This window comes from Gasterosteus aculeatus, chromosome 6 (assembly GCF_964276395.1).
Source record: "Gasterosteus aculeatus chromosome 6, fGasAcu3.hap1.1, whole genome shotgun sequence".
Taxonomy (NCBI): Eukaryota; Metazoa; Chordata; class Actinopteri; order Perciformes; family Gasterosteidae; genus Gasterosteus; species Gasterosteus aculeatus.
The window spans coordinates 15635806-15652542 of record NC_135693.1 but is presented as its reverse complement, the minus strand read 5'-3'; the positions used below and the strand labels follow the sequence as shown (position 1 = coordinate 15652542).

General features: G+C 44.0%; 2 protein-coding genes across 7 annotated transcripts in view; one reads left to right on the top strand and one right to left on the bottom strand.

The window, feature by feature from the left end:
• Positions 1-2384: 2384 nt before the first annotated feature.
• sf3b5 (splicing factor 3b, subunit 5) lies at positions 2385-3555 on the top strand. Its single transcript, XM_040178906.2, has 2 exons — positions 2385-2539; positions 2873-3555. The coding sequence occupies exon 2, from the start codon at positions 2902-2904 to the stop codon at positions 3160-3162; it is 261 nt and encodes an 86-aa protein (XP_040034840.1). The 5' UTR covers positions 2385-2539; positions 2873-2901; the 3' UTR covers positions 3163-3555.
• Positions 3556-8132: 4577 nt separating this feature from the next.
• phactr2 (phosphatase and actin regulator 2) overlaps positions 8133-16737 on the bottom strand; it is a 29755-nt gene continuing 21150 nt past the window's right edge. For all 6 annotated transcript variants that reach the window (XM_078104960.1, XM_078104961.1, XM_040178895.2 and 3 more), the window contains 8 exons: positions 15844-16315; positions 15026-15201; positions 14564-14720; positions 14114-14169; positions 13536-13597; positions 13087-13224; positions 12359-12435; positions 8133-11756 (listed from right to left, as the gene is read on the bottom strand). In XM_078104960.1, coding sequence (XP_077961086.1) covers positions 11741-11756; positions 12359-12435; positions 13087-13224; positions 13536-13597; positions 14114-14169; positions 14564-14720; positions 15026-15201; positions 15844-16315 — 1154 coding nt within the window. In that variant the 3' untranslated portion in view covers positions 8133-11740. The remainder of the gene's footprint in view (positions 11757-12358; positions 12436-13086; positions 13225-13535; positions 13598-14113; positions 14170-14563; positions 14721-15025; positions 15202-15843; positions 16316-16737) is intronic.

Genomic DNA, 16737 nt, shown 5'->3' with positions numbered 1-16737 from the left:
CCCCGCACGGTGCAGTTCCTTTTTACTTCTCCTCTCTATCTACCTCTAGCGCCTGGAAGTTTGGAATGGCTTCATCTCAGGCAGTTTGTTTAAATCACTGCGAGTATTGCTGACTGCATTTCTTACAACGGCATCATTCAGAGGGAGTGTGGGTGACCGGAGCGATCCAGTCAGGCCACATCCATCCACCTGATTTCATTAGCTTTTCCTCCAGCTAGTGCTCTGCTGTTCCCGACTGTAAGGCTGGCTATCAAAGTTTGATGCTGCACCACTGACTATCATTTTATTATAAATGTAGACCCCCCCCCCAAAAAAAGTGACAAAAGACTACATCTACCTGTAAAAATGAAAATAACTAAAAAGGATTTACGCTGAATATGATCTAACGTCTCGTGCAAGGAATTAATTAATTAATTATGGGGTGAAAATTAATGTTTATTATTGTTATTTATATTTTAAAAACAGTCAAACTACATTGCGTATGAAAAATGTCATGGGACAAAAAAAGTTTGGAAAAAATGAAAAAATCTGTAAGGTGGAAAAATGATTTTTAAAAATCTTGAAAAAAATTCAGGTACAAAAATATCACAAAAAAAAAGATCCCAAACCAATACTATTGCAGTAACACCACAGAATTTCCCAACTGTCTCTTTTCCCAATGATCAGAACATAATAACGTTGGCCTCAAAATAGTCATGGTAACAGAAATCACAGTCCCACACAGAGAATGGAGATGATTTAAAATAGAAGCCTAACGAAAATGCACAACTCATTCGTCTCCTCTTCAATGTCATTTCTTCTCCTTCACAAGGAGATTTACAAAGAATAATGACACACGTATATTTGCGTATTTACCATCATCCAGATGCAAACCATACACCTTTTCCTGTCTGCCTCCCTTATTGTGTGTGTAGTATCTCTTATACCGAGGGATTGGAGATTCTATTTTTTACCATAAAGACAGAAAGGTGTGCCTTGGAAAATAACAAAGGCTCCTCTGAGCACTTCGGCTTTTTCTCTTTAATGGCATCAGAACAACATAAAATTGTCCCTGAAGTTAATAAGGTCTCTTTTACCTCATTCCTTCTATGTGATCAGAAATGAAATGAAATTTCTATCCCTGTAAATGGTGCAGTGTTCCTATCTTATCACGGTTATCCTTCACTTTCCTTGTGTGTTTGTCTCCTGAGCCGGTGAGCCATACAGACAATCAATATGAGCAGCAGTCCTCATGGGACCGAGCTGAAGGTGAAGCTCAGTGATGTGATCGTGTTTAAGATGGAAGATTTTTCTTTAGTTAAACTTCTTTTATCAAATTAAATGTCCAGCATTTACCATGTCGGCGGCAAAAACTCTGACTGCATTGATGTACTATTGATAGCAATACATTATCCCAGAAAGCTTTTATGATTCTCTCTGGATTTGTAGTTTCTATTCGTCGCTTTCCCACCATGACTGCTGAATGTTCAGGCAGATTTCCTCCTTGTGCCTTCCAAGGAGAGCTAGGAAAACAAATGGTGTAAATGATTCAACATGGCTCTAGAGGGAGAAGAAGCAGTAATTTTCCTGTCAAACGGCAGCAAATTGTTACAACGTTTAAATTGATGAGGGTTTTATGTACCACATCTTGTTATGGTAGCCTGACTCAGTGGATGGTGTCTGCTGAGAACAGCCCTGATTCCTATTAGAAGGACTATTGGCCCCCCCTCCCCTCTGGTTCTCCCTCCACGCCGCTGTTTCTAATAAGAAACAAGAAATGGCCTTTGCCTCAATACACTCGAGGGCACTTTTTTCTTACAATTTAATTTGAACATAGACACATTTATTAAAACTCTGTTTTTTTCATACTTTATCAAACAAAAAGTGCTGAAGAAAACAGGTTTTCCAAAGCTGTTTTTTATTTTGTCGCCTAATGACTAAAGGCATCAATCAACCAAGTTGTGTGTAACGGCTTGGATTTTTTGCATTATTAATGATATATTTACCCCAACCTGCTGAATCAAGGCATTCAGTATAGATCCTATGTTATGTCTGGAACATAGTGTTATGTGTTAATGGCTAGCCTGGTCAGCAAAAACCTGACAGGAGAACATTTAGCTGGTCCAATTATGAAACAAGTTGCCAAACAGCATCCTTAATTCTTTTTTTTTTTAAATGGCCAAGAATTTAATACACTCTGACTAAAACTTCATTTTGAACACGTGGGGGTAAAATGGAAATGCCAAAGAAAAAGCCTAACAGCATTTATTATGTCTCCTCGAAAAACTTTTTTTCAGATTAGCTTCATGTCTCTGTAGTTCTCTATCCGAAGTGGGTTATTATCAAGACAGGTAAAACAGGGCAAGGCCACACTGTGCTTATTCTGAAAACACATTTGAATAGTTATTGGAGAGGAGGACCTATAGACTCACAGACTCTGTTTCTCCCCGGCTCTTTTTAAAGGCGGAACCTACCGGAAGTCTCAGTTGCATTGTGACGAAATTCAGACGCAGCGAATTTCATCTTCAGCCTTCTCTCTAAACCCCTCACATTTGATCGAGTAAGTCTATTTTGCGTTTTAAAATAAAGTGATCACTTACGAACACATATTTAGTCAAGTGAGCAGTTATAAGCTGCGGTTTCAGGATACATCTATGCAGCTAACGTTAGCTGCACTGTTAGCATGCTAACGGCTCCTTCGTAAACGTGTATATTACGGTTAAATTGAACGAACTATCCCAAACGTATAGAGAGTAGTTAGTTTTCCAATGTCTTAGTGACAAAGTTGTCGATTTGAACAGGTGTTTCGTTAAACGTTTAAACAAAATAGTACTGCAGCGTTGAAACTCAGTTAGCCTCAGCATGGACTCATGAACTGATATTTTGTCCACAGCCTCTGGGGCTCATCTCCTCTCAGTGAGAATGACGGACAGATACAACATCCACAGTCAGCTGGAGCATCTTCAGTCCAAGTACATCGGCACAGGACACGCTGACACCAGCAAGTGGGAATGGCTGGTCAACCAGCACAGAGACTCCTACTGCTCCTACATGGGACACTTTGACCTGCTCAACTACTTCTCCGTAGCTGAGAACGAGAGCAAAGCCAGAGTCCGCTTCAACCTGATGGAGAAGATGCTCCAACCGTGTGGACCACCGGCAGACAAACCCGACGATGCCTAGATCGCTCTCAAGTGAGCTGTGGATGGGTTTTTTTACAGAATGTTTGCATTAGTGTTTTTTTTTGTAATTTTGGACATGCAACTTGATTTACCCGCTCAACATATTCAATGTTACGCTTCTTTGAGCGTTCTGATCTTTGAAATTGGCCTTGTATGATCTTGCCAGCAGTGAATGGACTGTCCAGTTTTACAACAGTCAATACCGCACTACAAGTGTTTACGTTGTTTGCTCCTGAACCTCTGAAAACATTGTTTTCTGCCCTCTGACTCCGAGAAATGTACTGCAAACTAAAAAGGCTTCATGATCTAAACATTAGAAGAGGTTATGCAAAAGATGGTGGTATGCTTTCGTTTGTTTGAAATTTCTGTTTTGATTAAAATTCATATGCTACAATTTTTTTTTATGTAGTCATTGACCCTTACAAATCCCTCACATTTTCTCTCTCCTACTTATTCAAACATTTCTTTTAATTACCATCTCTTAATTACATCCACGCCATTTAGGAGAACAATTTAAGCAAATGGAAGCCGGAACTTAGCCGGAAGTCTCAGTCTGAAACAGTAGAAAACACTTTTGTGTATCCGAGCCCGAGAGCAGTGCAAAATGATGTTGATAAAAGGTCATTTTACACCTTTTTTTTTGTCTGGTATCTGTGTTTTTGGGGAAAACGTAAATGACAGGCTAGAACATTGAAAGCCTCTTGCACAGGTCAAGAGTATCTGCTGCATGTGTCTACGCTGCACAGAAGGACTTTCGTTTGTTTGTTTGGCCATGCAGATTTTGACAAGCTCTTCACCACCTACACAGCCTCACAAACATGTACTGCACGCACTCAATCACTCGATCACCTGCCTACACATTTGTGAGTGCACGCAGATCATGACTGATCCACACATCTTCACAACGCTGTGCCTCATTCGGTCTGAATGCAGAGTGAAGTTCTACATTGTTACCTGTGAAGAATTTTCCCCCCGAGTCACGCGGTGTAATTTGAAGAGGTTGCTGATTTTCATAATTAACTTTGTGGTTGATGAAGCTTCTAATCGCATCATCTTGGTTTCATTTGCATACCTGCAAATCAGACTCCAAAGTGCAAACTAGAGCCTCGAGCAGCGGCGTCTGTTTTCAAACGAGCTCATGTCAGACGTTAAATTATTCCAGTGTTGAATATGATTCAGTTGCTTTGATCATCAGTGTCCGCCGTCACCAAACTCAAGACACTGTTTTTTCCACGGTGCAAATTTCCTCGGGATGTTTGATGTCGAGTGGGTGTTTGGAGTTTTGCTGCAGCACAAGGCTTTTTGTTTCGGGGTCGAAGTGAGTCTGCAAAGGAGCAGCAGGCGCTGAGGTTTCACTCTTAAAACGCCAGGTCACGTGTGTCGAAGCGCTGCTGCTGCCAGCCCGAACAGGCACACGCGCTATGGGAGAGGATGCTGTGCGTGACTCATGTCGGATTGACATGTCGGTGGGTGCCGAGGAAGTTGTCGCGTTGGAGATCCCTGTGTGTGTCGGAGGGCCACTTGGTGGGGTGTGTCCCCGCCATCTGTCTTCACCGAGAGTCGTGAAGACGACGCTGCCAAGTGAGGCGTGAGAGCAGCGTGACGCACGCACACACAAATTAAACCCTTGCATTAGATGCTCGACTGGTTGTCTCTGAGCAGATAAATAGACGGCTGCTCCAGTTTACAGCGAAAGCAGTGATGGACATTTTTTATGGGAATACGGCCGACAGGTGGGTGTGTTTTTATTATAGACTCTCAAAGCTTCAATCCCTTCGTTCTGGTCAAACACATTTGAAGATAAACGTGGTGAATACCAAAGTCTCAAACAATATTTATGAAATGAAAGATTTTCTTGTTTCTGTATTCTAGAAATATTTAATGCTTCCATGCTTTTTTTATTTTGTACCATCTGGTGTTGAGGTTGTTAATCTAAATCCAAAAGACCCATAAATATAAGTGAAAGAAAAGAAAGAAAAGCACAATTTGAGACTACAGATTCCATGATTTTTCTGGAAGCAAATGAGTTAACTCAAATACTACCGTCATTCAATTTGCTACATTTGCAATTAATAACCATTTGGTATATATGCTGAACTTGTTCCCCCTCACCCACACTGTTTTCCTAATTTCCCGAGGTGCTCGAGCTGAAACCCACAGAGAGACTTTTAGCTCCGTTTGAAGCAGCTTAACTCTATTTTTTTCCCCTCGCTGCTACCGAGCTTAGTTACAACAGACCCACTAAAGTATCTCCCAGCTCAACACCCGCCGCGTCGACCTAATCTCACGTGGCAGTTCATTACCGCCCCACCTCTGTGCTCACCCAGGACCCTGTTAGCGAGGCAATTAATTGTCTCCCTGCATGTGACTCTCTGTTAAACGTATAAGTGGCTCTGGGAAAGTGCTATGACGTTGTCGCATGTTTGCTTTTTTCTTTTTAAAGGCACCTAATAAAGTGAGAGGCGACTCCAAATGACCCGTCGCCCCATACGTGCTCGCGCTGATGTCTCGTTTGGCTCCCTGATTACTCGGGACCTCGGTGCACAGGTCCAGGAAGCACGTTCGCCCTCATCAAATATGAACGCTTGCACGATCCAATTATCTGTGCCCGTCTCTCCCGGCCTCCTGTTTCATCCGTCTGCCTCCACCCTCCTTCTCCTTCTCCTCCCCCCCCACCCCCACCGTCTCCTTTCAACCGCATCCTCTCCTTCCACTTTCTCTCTCTGCGTCTCCACTGCTCAGATAGGCTTACCAGAGGATGCAAAGCACCCGAGATAAAACCCGCAAGAAATGACTGTGTGTGTGAAATTGTGTTGTTCTGAGTAGAGTGTTCGGCATCATCTCCGCTGCCTAAATGCAAACCGAGGTGGAATAACGGCCATCAGAAGAGGAAAGCGACTGTAAGCCGGGTGTTTGGGATGAAATACGTTGTGTCAGTTTTGTGCAAATGACCAAGGCGGCTTGACCTTTTGAACCAGAGGTCGGCACCTTCGCTTCCCACATTCAGAGAATCAAAAAGCTGACTCCAAAGACTGTTGAGATCAACCTGAGGATTTACGGAGCGCGCGCGCGTGTGTGTGTGTGTGTGTGTGTGTGTGTGTGTGTGTGTGTGTGTGTGTGTGTGTGTGTGTGTGTGTGTGTGTGTGTGTGTGTGTGTGTGTGTGTGTGTGTGTGTGTGTGTGTGTGTGTGTGTGTGTGTGTGAGTGAGTGAGTGAGTGAGTGAGTGAGTGAGTGAGTGAGTGAGTGAGTGAGAGAGGGCAGGAGGTTTATGGTCGCTGAGGTCCAAGAGGGCATCTTTCAGGTACAAGCAGCAGCTGTCTTTCCTTTGCTCTACAAAACCGCCACCACTGTCGTATCTTATTATTCGACAAGAAACGAATCCGAAGCAAATCCAAAACGTTACTTGACGCCTTTCCTGTCGCTGAGGTCAAGTTGTTGCACAAACGTCCTGTTAAATCAGCTCCAAAGGTAAGAGGCTATCAGAGAAGGCCATTAAAGTAGGAGGTAATTGACGAGTCAGACTGTCTTTCATTTCCTACCAAATCTAAATCTATGAATCTTTGTCCCGTGTCTCCTTCCCTCTCCAGCTTTCATTTCTTTGTGCGCTTCTTCAGCATCAACCCATTACAGCCACATCCTTCTTTAAAAGGCCGCCTGGTCCTCTGGATGGGTGGAAGAATTACGGCTGGCTCTTTGATGGTTGTTCCCATAGAGATCCTCCCATGTAAACCTCAAGGCACTCGCTCAAAGCTTCAGGGACGCTGGCAACAAAATAAGATGCGCTGCACTCTGACACCACAGACAAACTGGCGTAATGTATTTTTAAATGCGCGGCAGAGTGAAGAGTGTTTGCTTAAGGTGAATTGATATCTTTAACGTCGTTGGTCATCAGCTGATTCCAAATGTTGATAATCCTCACATTACATTACGTGTCAGCTGACTTACAATAAGTGCATTTCAACCATAAGGATACAAACACTTTCATCAAATAAGCCGATTTACAACTTGCTCTAGACGAGAGCCGTTATTGATTTTATTCTCATGCTTATAATCATAGTTTCAACATTTTACATTTCCCTCTGGACACAAAGCACAGCTGATGAGCATGTAATTAGCTTTACAGGTAATACATGATGATGGGGATGCTTGTACTGTTCATCCTATGAGGGAACGGACGTCTGAATTTCATTGCAATCCATCTAACAATAATCCATCTTGTCACTCAAGCGAAGAGGTCACGTGTTCGGAGGATCACCAAAACCATTGTGATTCCCTCCCCGGGGGGGCGGAGTGAACGTTTAGATAAATCTCACAGTAATGCATCCAGCCGTTAGTTTGTCCTCCGGTTATTAGAACCTCAGGCCGAGACAAAAAAGCAGAGCAAGATTGAACGCATATTTCTTAAAGAGTCATCGCGCAGTTTTCCTCAACAATTATTCCAATTCGGGGGCCGGAGGAAGGTGATGAGACAAGCGGCGTTAAAGGGTTTCTTCATAAAAAAAAATTAAAGTAATATCCCTGGAAGGCTTAATTGGCACTTATCGCCACACTTTTCATTTCTAGGCTGGAGATCTTTCATTTTATAATTATTCCCAGAGACCTGAAAGGAATGATGTAATGTGTCTAAAAATAAACCCATGCTGAGTCGTTGCAGTTTGTCTCGGGATAATGATTCATGAAATGTGCCCTTAATGGCCTCTTAAAACCACTTTTAAGAAATGTAGCCGGCAATGATATAATAATGAAAAAGAGGGAAGGGTAATTCATCAAATATCCCGTCTTCTCACAGGCCTGTTGGGCATGTCTAAATATTTTTTCGGAATCAATAAAACCAAATCCCATTACCCGACTGCGTGTTTCTATCTGTAAACATTTCTCTCTTCTTATGTAGAAATTCAGCACGCTCAAACCTATTTTTGGTAACAGTAATACTAATCATATGACGAGCAAAAACCAAGCGGACAGATCAGATGTTTTCCGATGATTCTTTATATACAAAACAATATACACAGTTTGAACGTAACAGTAGGTGTTTTGGGGATACGCGACATCATCCAACGACTTCAAAGATCAATCAACAGAAAGCAAAGACTTCCAATGCATTTAGAGCTGGGGGGGGTTATATTGTGACTGACACCATAATCTTACTGTGAGTGTGATCACATGTTGTAGAATGGAGGCTTTTAGGAGCGGTCTGATTATGGATCGTTCATTTTCTTTGGAGGGGGGGGGTTAAACGAAGACACGACCACATCAACAACAGCAGACGCCCTCAAATGTAAACATTTCCATCTCCGTGTTGAAAGCCTCCGGTGCGGCAGATTGAAAGCAGCAGCCTGAGAAAAACAAGCGTCAAACTGATTCTTCCAGAATAAATAAATATAATGTCAGGAATTGTATGTTTAATACTTTACCGATGCAAAGAAGAAAAAGTTATGTGAACTTTTGTTTGGTTTTATTGGGATTATTTCACAGTTCCACGCCAGATGAGATGAAAGAGACTGCAGCTGTACGTTTTTACAGGACCTGCTCCTTGTGAATAATACTGACCGGTTATAATTTAACAGTCTGGACTAGAATATGGATTTATGCATCAAATGGCCTGACCAGGAGTCCCTGTGAAGTAGTTTCAGTATCAGAAAGTCGATTCACAAGTAGTATATTAACACACTACTTATAATGTAGTTCCAAGCAAATATAAAGACCTTTTTAAATGTTTATGCTCTTTGTCGAGGATTATAACTATATTTAATCATCCATAATTGTTGTATAAACAGCTAATGAATGATTGACGTTTAATGACTGTAACTATGGGCTATTCACTAACATTTAAAATCATTCACACAGGTTTAATACCAGGTATAAATGTGTTAAATATCATTATATAAAACGAGGAATACGTTATAATATTGTTTTGCAGATTAGCAGCTCTTCAGTTGAGGCCGACATCGATGTCGACAGAGTAACGTATCTAATTTTCTCTCTCTTTTAGCTGTTTTTGGTCTCTACCGGACGTCCCCCACTGCGTTCCCCAGCCGGTCGCTTCCCACGGCGGTAAAGGTGAATAAACTCATTGCAGAAGCCCCATAAAGCCCAGAGGAGCTGCAGATTCACCTGTTAATGATCACTACCTCCTTCGCATCGGGACCTTTGTTATAGAAAACATTGGTGGTAGCATTAAATGTCTTTATATCTGCTTACACCTACACAACCATTTACCCATCAACTATATACGACGTGTAAACGCTAAATAGGCTGGGTGGTTACCAGTAATGCTTTAGGGATGAACCTTTCTGCGGGGACGCAAACAGCTCATTTATGTTCCCTCGGCCACATCGGGAGCTGTTCTACCAACGCTTTATACACTTAGTGTATCTAAATGGTTTATTACAGTCTTTGATGCATTATGTTCCCCTCCATGAAAGCTCATTGTATGTGAAACCAATCAGAATCATGTTGACTCACTTATGCATCTGCATTATACACCGGGCCTGAAGCCAATTTGATGTGAGGTCACTTCCTGTTTGTTTGTATTTTTTATAGTTTGTGCAAGTTGACCTACGGCGCTCTGGAGAAATGAAGCAAAGGGGAAGTCCAGAGAGGATTTAAAACTGCTTTTGAACATCGTTTCTCTCCGTGAAAAACCTGCCGCGTAACAACAGTCGAAGCGAAGGTGGAAGAGAATAGAATAAGATATATTACTACCTTCCTGTATACTGCCTTGTCCATGGTGTGTTTGAGTACCAGGTAGGTTTGGGAGTAATTTAACATACTGCTGGCAACGTGCTGCCTAGAAACCGCACAGCAACAGTATCTTCTGCACGCTCCATTTCTTTCAAAACATTCACATTAACGTTGCGTCGGGTCACATTGGCAGTCAAATTGATTTGAATGTATGCACATGCTCGATATACATGTATGTGTACAAAATAATCAACATAGCAACATGGACGTTGACGTGGATGATCAGCGTTGGTTATTTTCCATCACCATACATAATTGAGTGTTACAAGCTGATTCACATTCAGGAGCAGAAAGAACACATTTATCTTTTTCAGTTCTGGTCGAGGCTGCAGGTCTGTTACGGGAACACACGCCTCTGGACGTCAGCAAGCTTAATATTTCAACCACCTTTCAGCCATCGTCTCTAGCAAGAAAAACATCGCCATGTGTAATTCTTATATGAAAGTCTCGGCAGAGTTTTGTGTTATTTCTGCCCCAGCTTCTTATCCGTTCTATTCTATAGTTATAATGTCAGGTTTGGCCCTCTGCAGATCTTCCGACCTAAAACCAAACCACCTCCACGTTATGGACAAATCATAAATCTGGAGTCCAAACATATTTCCAAGAAATACATTGTGCTGCTTCATACCTCCCATGTGTCTGATCGATTACTATAACACACAGGGATATATTAGTTTTGCTTTGCATGCCTTTCATGAAACAAACTGCGTGTCGAAAAAGGTCTAACCTTTACCACTGGATTCAAAGTGCGCGTTTGGGGCAAAATGTAGAAGGATCACTTGTCAGCAGGTCTCTCCTTGCGTATCTATCGTGGGCTGACAGATTCAATTGCAAGAGCACGTTGAAGGAAGAAAACAAAGTACTTCTGGGCCTCTTCAAGAAGACCGATTGCCTCACTGAGTGGGAAGCGCTCAGTTCCTGTTCGCTGTTCACGAAGCCCCCACAGGAAGTCACTTTAAATAACAACACCGACATGGAATCAAACATCTGCCTTCTCTTTGGCACCATAATAGAGCCTGAGCCGAGAGTCCAACATCAACGGTTGGAAATTGGATCCACGAAACAACAAGTCCAGCCATTTGTGAACGGAGGTTCGCACTTAATAACTCCTTGTAAGATACAGCCTACGATGGCACATGGACATCGTGTTTCATCCGAAAGGGCCTCCAATTCATATTGCACTTCACTGTTAAGAGCCTCAGGTGCCCGCCGGTCCCCAGCAGATATAAATACAACACTTGCAGAATATCCGTCGTCTACATTCGCGCCATTGTCCTCGCAGACTAGAACTCCAATGCCCTCTAGTGGCAATGTGCTTCAAATACGTCTACAGGCTGAACTCGGAGAGGCACATCTGAGCAGAACAAACTGCTTCTGCTCCCCTGTGATCTGTGACACCAGCGGGGCAACCCGTCCAATCACCGGCGCTCCCTGTCCTAGGAGGCAAGTACACAAACTCTTGAGTGCAGCCGAGCCACCTCCACTCCACCGAGAGGTCCACAACAAATAAACAAAAAGCATCTCATACCAGCATGTTCTGGCCATCTACAATAAATAATCGAATCAGAGCGCTGTGCATACCACTGTTCTCACTAGAGATATGTGCAAATGTTTCACTGGCGTCCGCGGACGGCCACGGCCTTACACAACACACCTGTTACTGTTGCTGCTGACAGAAATGAATATCATCAGTTGCAAGAGGATCATAAAGCAATATGGACTGAGCGGTGTGCTGAGGGTCCGAGGGTCTGGAGGGCCGGGGAAGGTGGGGGGGCTGCTGGGAGCTGTGGACCGGAGACTTTTGGGGGCCGACGTCCAGCTGGCTGCCGGAGCACTTAGGGCCGGTGGAATCTGGAAATAAAAACACGCATGCACAATATGACATAGCATCTACAAATCACATGTGCACTCGACATGCATACATGCTCGACATGTTACATGGGTTGCTGGTCCCCATTTGAAGTGACAACCCTAAACCCTAAACCACATCCAATGAATTTGATTTTAGCAGGTGCTCGGTAGAACAAAATGTACCCAAAGCTAAATCTGAATCGGCACTGTTTTATATTACAGTTTTGCATCTGATTTTCTACTGCTGCTGTGTTTTGATCCAAAGAACCCATCAAACGGCTTTCACCTAAATAAACAAATTGATAGATGCAGCTGCTGCCAATTGCTTTAGAGAGATGAAATGTGCCTGGCTGTAAGAATGTTAACGGAGGTTTTTTTCCCAAAGATTTATGACTGATCGAAACACTGCGGCGAGGATGAAGGTGTTTCATTATGTATTAGCTTCTTAAATGATAAGATAAAACCTTATGGTGGACAAATGACACTGGAGTCGTGAAAATGTCCTTTGGAGCATCAGAGTAATAAAGAAAAGTGACCAATGTAAATTGGTAAACTGCAGAGTTTATGCTGATGAATCACTAACGAGATGTTGACTCGAGTACCTGGTGAACTGTTTGCTGTCTTCGTGAACCTTCATCTCTTGGCTCTTGAACTTATTCAGCTCCGCACGGATAGCAGCCTGAGAGGCAAAACACACACACACACACACCGAGAAATCATAAAAAATGCAACTAGCAGGACGAGGCCACCGGTTCCCCAAATACACACAAACAACATCGAAACCGTTATGTGTTTTTGGACCTTTGGAGTTATTTGTGAGAACCTATAAAAGATTATTGTATTTAGTCTTTTCCTCTTGCAGATGAAAGTCTGCGAGGGTTCAGCGATCAGGAGGTCCGTGCTGTGTGGTCTAAAACGTCAGCAGCAGAGGGCCGGTTGGAGGTAGAAGCCCCCTCAGTGAACCATAAGGGCCTTTCTGCTTCTATGGAGACACATGGAGGTCTGTGCGGTACGTTGCCTGCGTGCATCGTCTCACCTCGCGGAGCTAAAGCTGGATTTCATCGAGTGCAACAAAAGAACTCTGTTGCGTCATCAGAACAATGCCCGAGATCTTGGAAATGTACAATTACATGTGTGTGTTGTGTTCAGGTGTAGTACTTTCGGCCCTTTGTGGTGTACTTTTACAACCGCATGCAGTTTACTTACATTTTCAGGCAGATATCAAAGCTACTGAATGCATAATGTTCGTATGCGAACAGCTGGATGACATATCGATGGAAAAGGGTCAAACAATAAGGAACAATGCAGCGATTCAATCAGACGTCGGCACCTTGTCGGAGGGAGTGAGTCGGGTCCAGGGTTTGTCCGCCCGCCGGTCGTAGTCTTTGGCGTCCGTTACCTCCACGTACTCGTTGAAACAGAGAATCCGGCGCTCCACGAGCTCTGCCACCGTAGGCCTCACACTCAGCTACACACACACGTGTGCATACGCGTGAAGGCACACACACAGAGAGAAAGAGAAATTGGTTTAACACACTCTATTTGCCGATGTGCTGGTGCGTGATTTCATTATTGTATCGTGATCTTTAATCACAAGAACCCGAAAGTCAAGTTCCATCCGCGTCCACTAGATGGGCTGCTATCTCCGCACAAAGCAGATTCTCTGCCTCCTGAGGTGACTCATGAAGTGGAGCATAATGGTTGAGTGGCTAAATTTAGACTGGCTGCGTACTTTCAGTTTTGTCTCTGCTGCGTCTGTGTGGTTGGTGTTCACAGTACCTTCCTGGAGAGTCTTCTTTTAATCTCTTGCTTGGCTTCTTGCTCCTCTGCTTCATTCTTTTCTGCATGCGGGAAAAAAAAAGACGTCAGTCACTTCACAACAACGGCGTCTGCAACAGGCCGCTGCTTCTATTCATAAACAGCCAGATCTGATTAGCTATAGTGAAATGTGTCCGTGGCTGTGAAACAGTGTGATTGCTTTAACATTGACAAAGGCTAGAGGGGAATTGATCTCCTGCGATTGCTTCTGGAGAGAGAATGAAACACGCGAGTTGAATCTGCAAAGCGTTCTCTCCAGTGGCGTCTTCGTGGATTCATAACATTTACTGCACACTCAGTTACTAAATGCATTTGGGAAGGTAGACACGGTCTGAATCTCGAAGCTTAAATGCCTCTTTTAAGAAGAAATGCCCTAAACATTTGGAGAGTTGCATATTGCATTCGCTTAACATCTCTACCTGCTATTTGTTAACGTTGAATGAAGTCTAGTAACTAAATTAGCAGCAACTGCACACACGAGTCTGTGGAGCCTTATTGATTCTTGTGCATGTTACTCTTTAAGGTGCTCGTAGACTTACGCTTGAGGATGTTTCTCTGCTCCAGCTCCTCTGTGGTGGGTCTTTGGCTCAGGCTTCTGAAAAGACCAAACTGCATTACACACTACAAATACAGTACTTTTTGCACAATAATGCCGTTATGATATAAAAAATGGCTCAACCTCTTATGTATTGTATTTAGACCTTTATACTCATTTTATCACACACTTTTGGTTTTTGTTATTTTTTGCCACCAGCTGTTCTGCCTCTTAAAGAAAAGGAGAAACTAAACTGGAGGACGGATATTTAAAGTGCATTGTTTGCACCAGTGCGCATCCCACAACTACACAATCAAAAAAGACAGAATTAACAACCTTTGTTGTTTCCCCGCTGATTTAAAAATTCACAGCGTGCTACATTTTCACAGCATTCTGCCGTGTGTGTGTGTGTGTGTGTGTGTGTGTGTGTGTGTGTGTGTGTGTGTGCGCGCACCTGACTAGTTTGGAGCCGATCAGCTGGCGTCGCTCGTGTCTCTCCGTCTCGGAGCTCCGCGGCAGAATGTTTTTCTCCTCCAGCTCCCTCTTGCTGGGACGGTTCCCCAGCTTGATGTTCAAGGTGTCTCGTCGCTGGATCTTCACGGCGAGAGCGCCTGCAACAAAGACACGCAGCAGTGAGGGAGCTGCTCATAACGGGCTCCGTCGAACCCTGCGAGACCCTCGCAAAACAGAGGTCACCCTGATGTATATCACAAACAAGCGAAACGATGACATCTCAAATGGAAATACAAGCCACGAGCTGCTTGTTCCTTCTGGTTTTAGATCAGTGTTTACAAAATAAACAGAACGTGCTCCCGCAGAGCCACACACACCGCCGCGTCAAAGTTAATGAAGCGCGCTCATGGGCTTCTCTGCGGATGTTGCTAACGAGTGCAAGAGCGCAAAGTGAATGGCGTACTGGTCGTGTACTCGTCGTCCTCCTCGTCTTCCTCCTCGTCCCGGTAGAGAATCGGCCCGTCCGAGTCCGAGTCGCTGGTTTGGCTGTCCCTCGGCCTGTCGGGGATCACCGTCACCAGGGCCCGGTCCGTGTTCACGCTGAGCCGCGCCGGCCTTTCGTCGTGGGCCTCGGCGGACCTGCAGGGGACCATCGACAACAGAGCGTGAACTCACGCGTCGCAACTGTGGTGGAAGAAATGAGGAAATGAAGGGGATGGCCATGATAAAAAGCCTAAATATAGTAATGCTAAAAACAATAACGATGATGTAAAACAAGATATCAAAAAATGGTTGGACCTTGAGACGGCATTAGCAATGCCTGCCAGGAAAATAACATTCATTCCTCCCTCTGTCTTTTTCTCCATCTGTATTCACTTTCTCCACCTCACACCTCCAACTGCTTCTCCCCACCTCACACACACACACACACACACACACAGGAGCTTTACACAACAGACTGCATTGCAGCACCACTAACACACACACACACACACACACACACACACACACCACAAACCTGTTACTTCGTTTTTGTTTAGTTGGTTTTGCCAACTTCTCATTTCTATCCTGTCGTGTTACCAAATGCAGTAAGTCCTTTCTTGAAGTGAATAAAACGTCTGATCTGTCAATATTAAATTGCCCTGAATGAATCAAAAACACAAGTGTATTGTCGCCCTCCTGTGAATAAGTGTCATACGACTCCAGTGGGACGCTGTAGAAATGTACTGACTGAAGTATGACAAACATAAGGAATGTTTCACGTCCGGACCACATTTTTACCTCGGGCTGTTCTCCGCTGCAGACTCTTCTCCGCCCCCCTCCCCTCCCGTTCTCCCCCGTTTCTCTCCGCCCGTCTCTCCCACTGTGAAGGAGGTGTCCTCTGTGGCCTTGTTGACGTGGGGGGACTGACCGGCGGGTCCGGGAGCCGCGCCCCCGCCGGTCTCCTCGCCCGCAGCCGAGGCATTGGGAGCGGGTCGCGAGGCGGCCGGAGGTCCCACCGTCTCTTTGCCCGAGGCTTTGGACGAGGCCGCCTTGGTGTTTGAGGAAAGGAGCGAGGATTTTAACTCCCCAGGCTGAGCAGGAGTCTCTGCGGGGGCCTTTTGAGGGACGGAGGAAGAGCCGGGAGGGTTTGATTTCCGGTTCGTCCTCGCATCGGGGCCCTCTGTCTGCGCTAAAGCGTCCTTAGATGCACGGGAACGAGGGGTGGAGGTGGAGGAGTTTTTTGCTGTTTTCTTTAGATGGGAGGTTTTTGCTGAGGAAACACATGAGCACCAGAAAGACAGAAGTGAAATATTAGACTTTTTCTTTCCTCCACCAATTTCCTCCTACAGAAGACACAACAATCTATAAATATTGAATGTCTTGTACTAGTATTTAGTGCAACTTAAATGTATACGTCTTGTTCAATTTGTTTTATAAACATACAGTTATTTAAAAAGAAGAAAAAAAGGTGTATGGGGGAATAGATGCTACTTTTTGTCCCGTCAGCAGAAGTTGTATTGAAGAGTAACGACCACACCGACATGTAATTAAAAAAAAAAGCATGAGCATTACAATGACTATTTCCCATAATTATCACTCATTAAACCTGCCTAGAATATGGAATTCCTAAAGCCATATTGAATAAAATAGTCCTTTAAATGTCTTTGAGGATGCTTGCTGGTAGAAGCCGAA

Coding starts and splice junctions, on each gene's coding strand:
- sf3b5 (XM_040178906.2), top strand. CDS start 2,902: ATGACGGACAGATACAACATCCACAGTCAGCTGGAGCATCTTCAGTCC.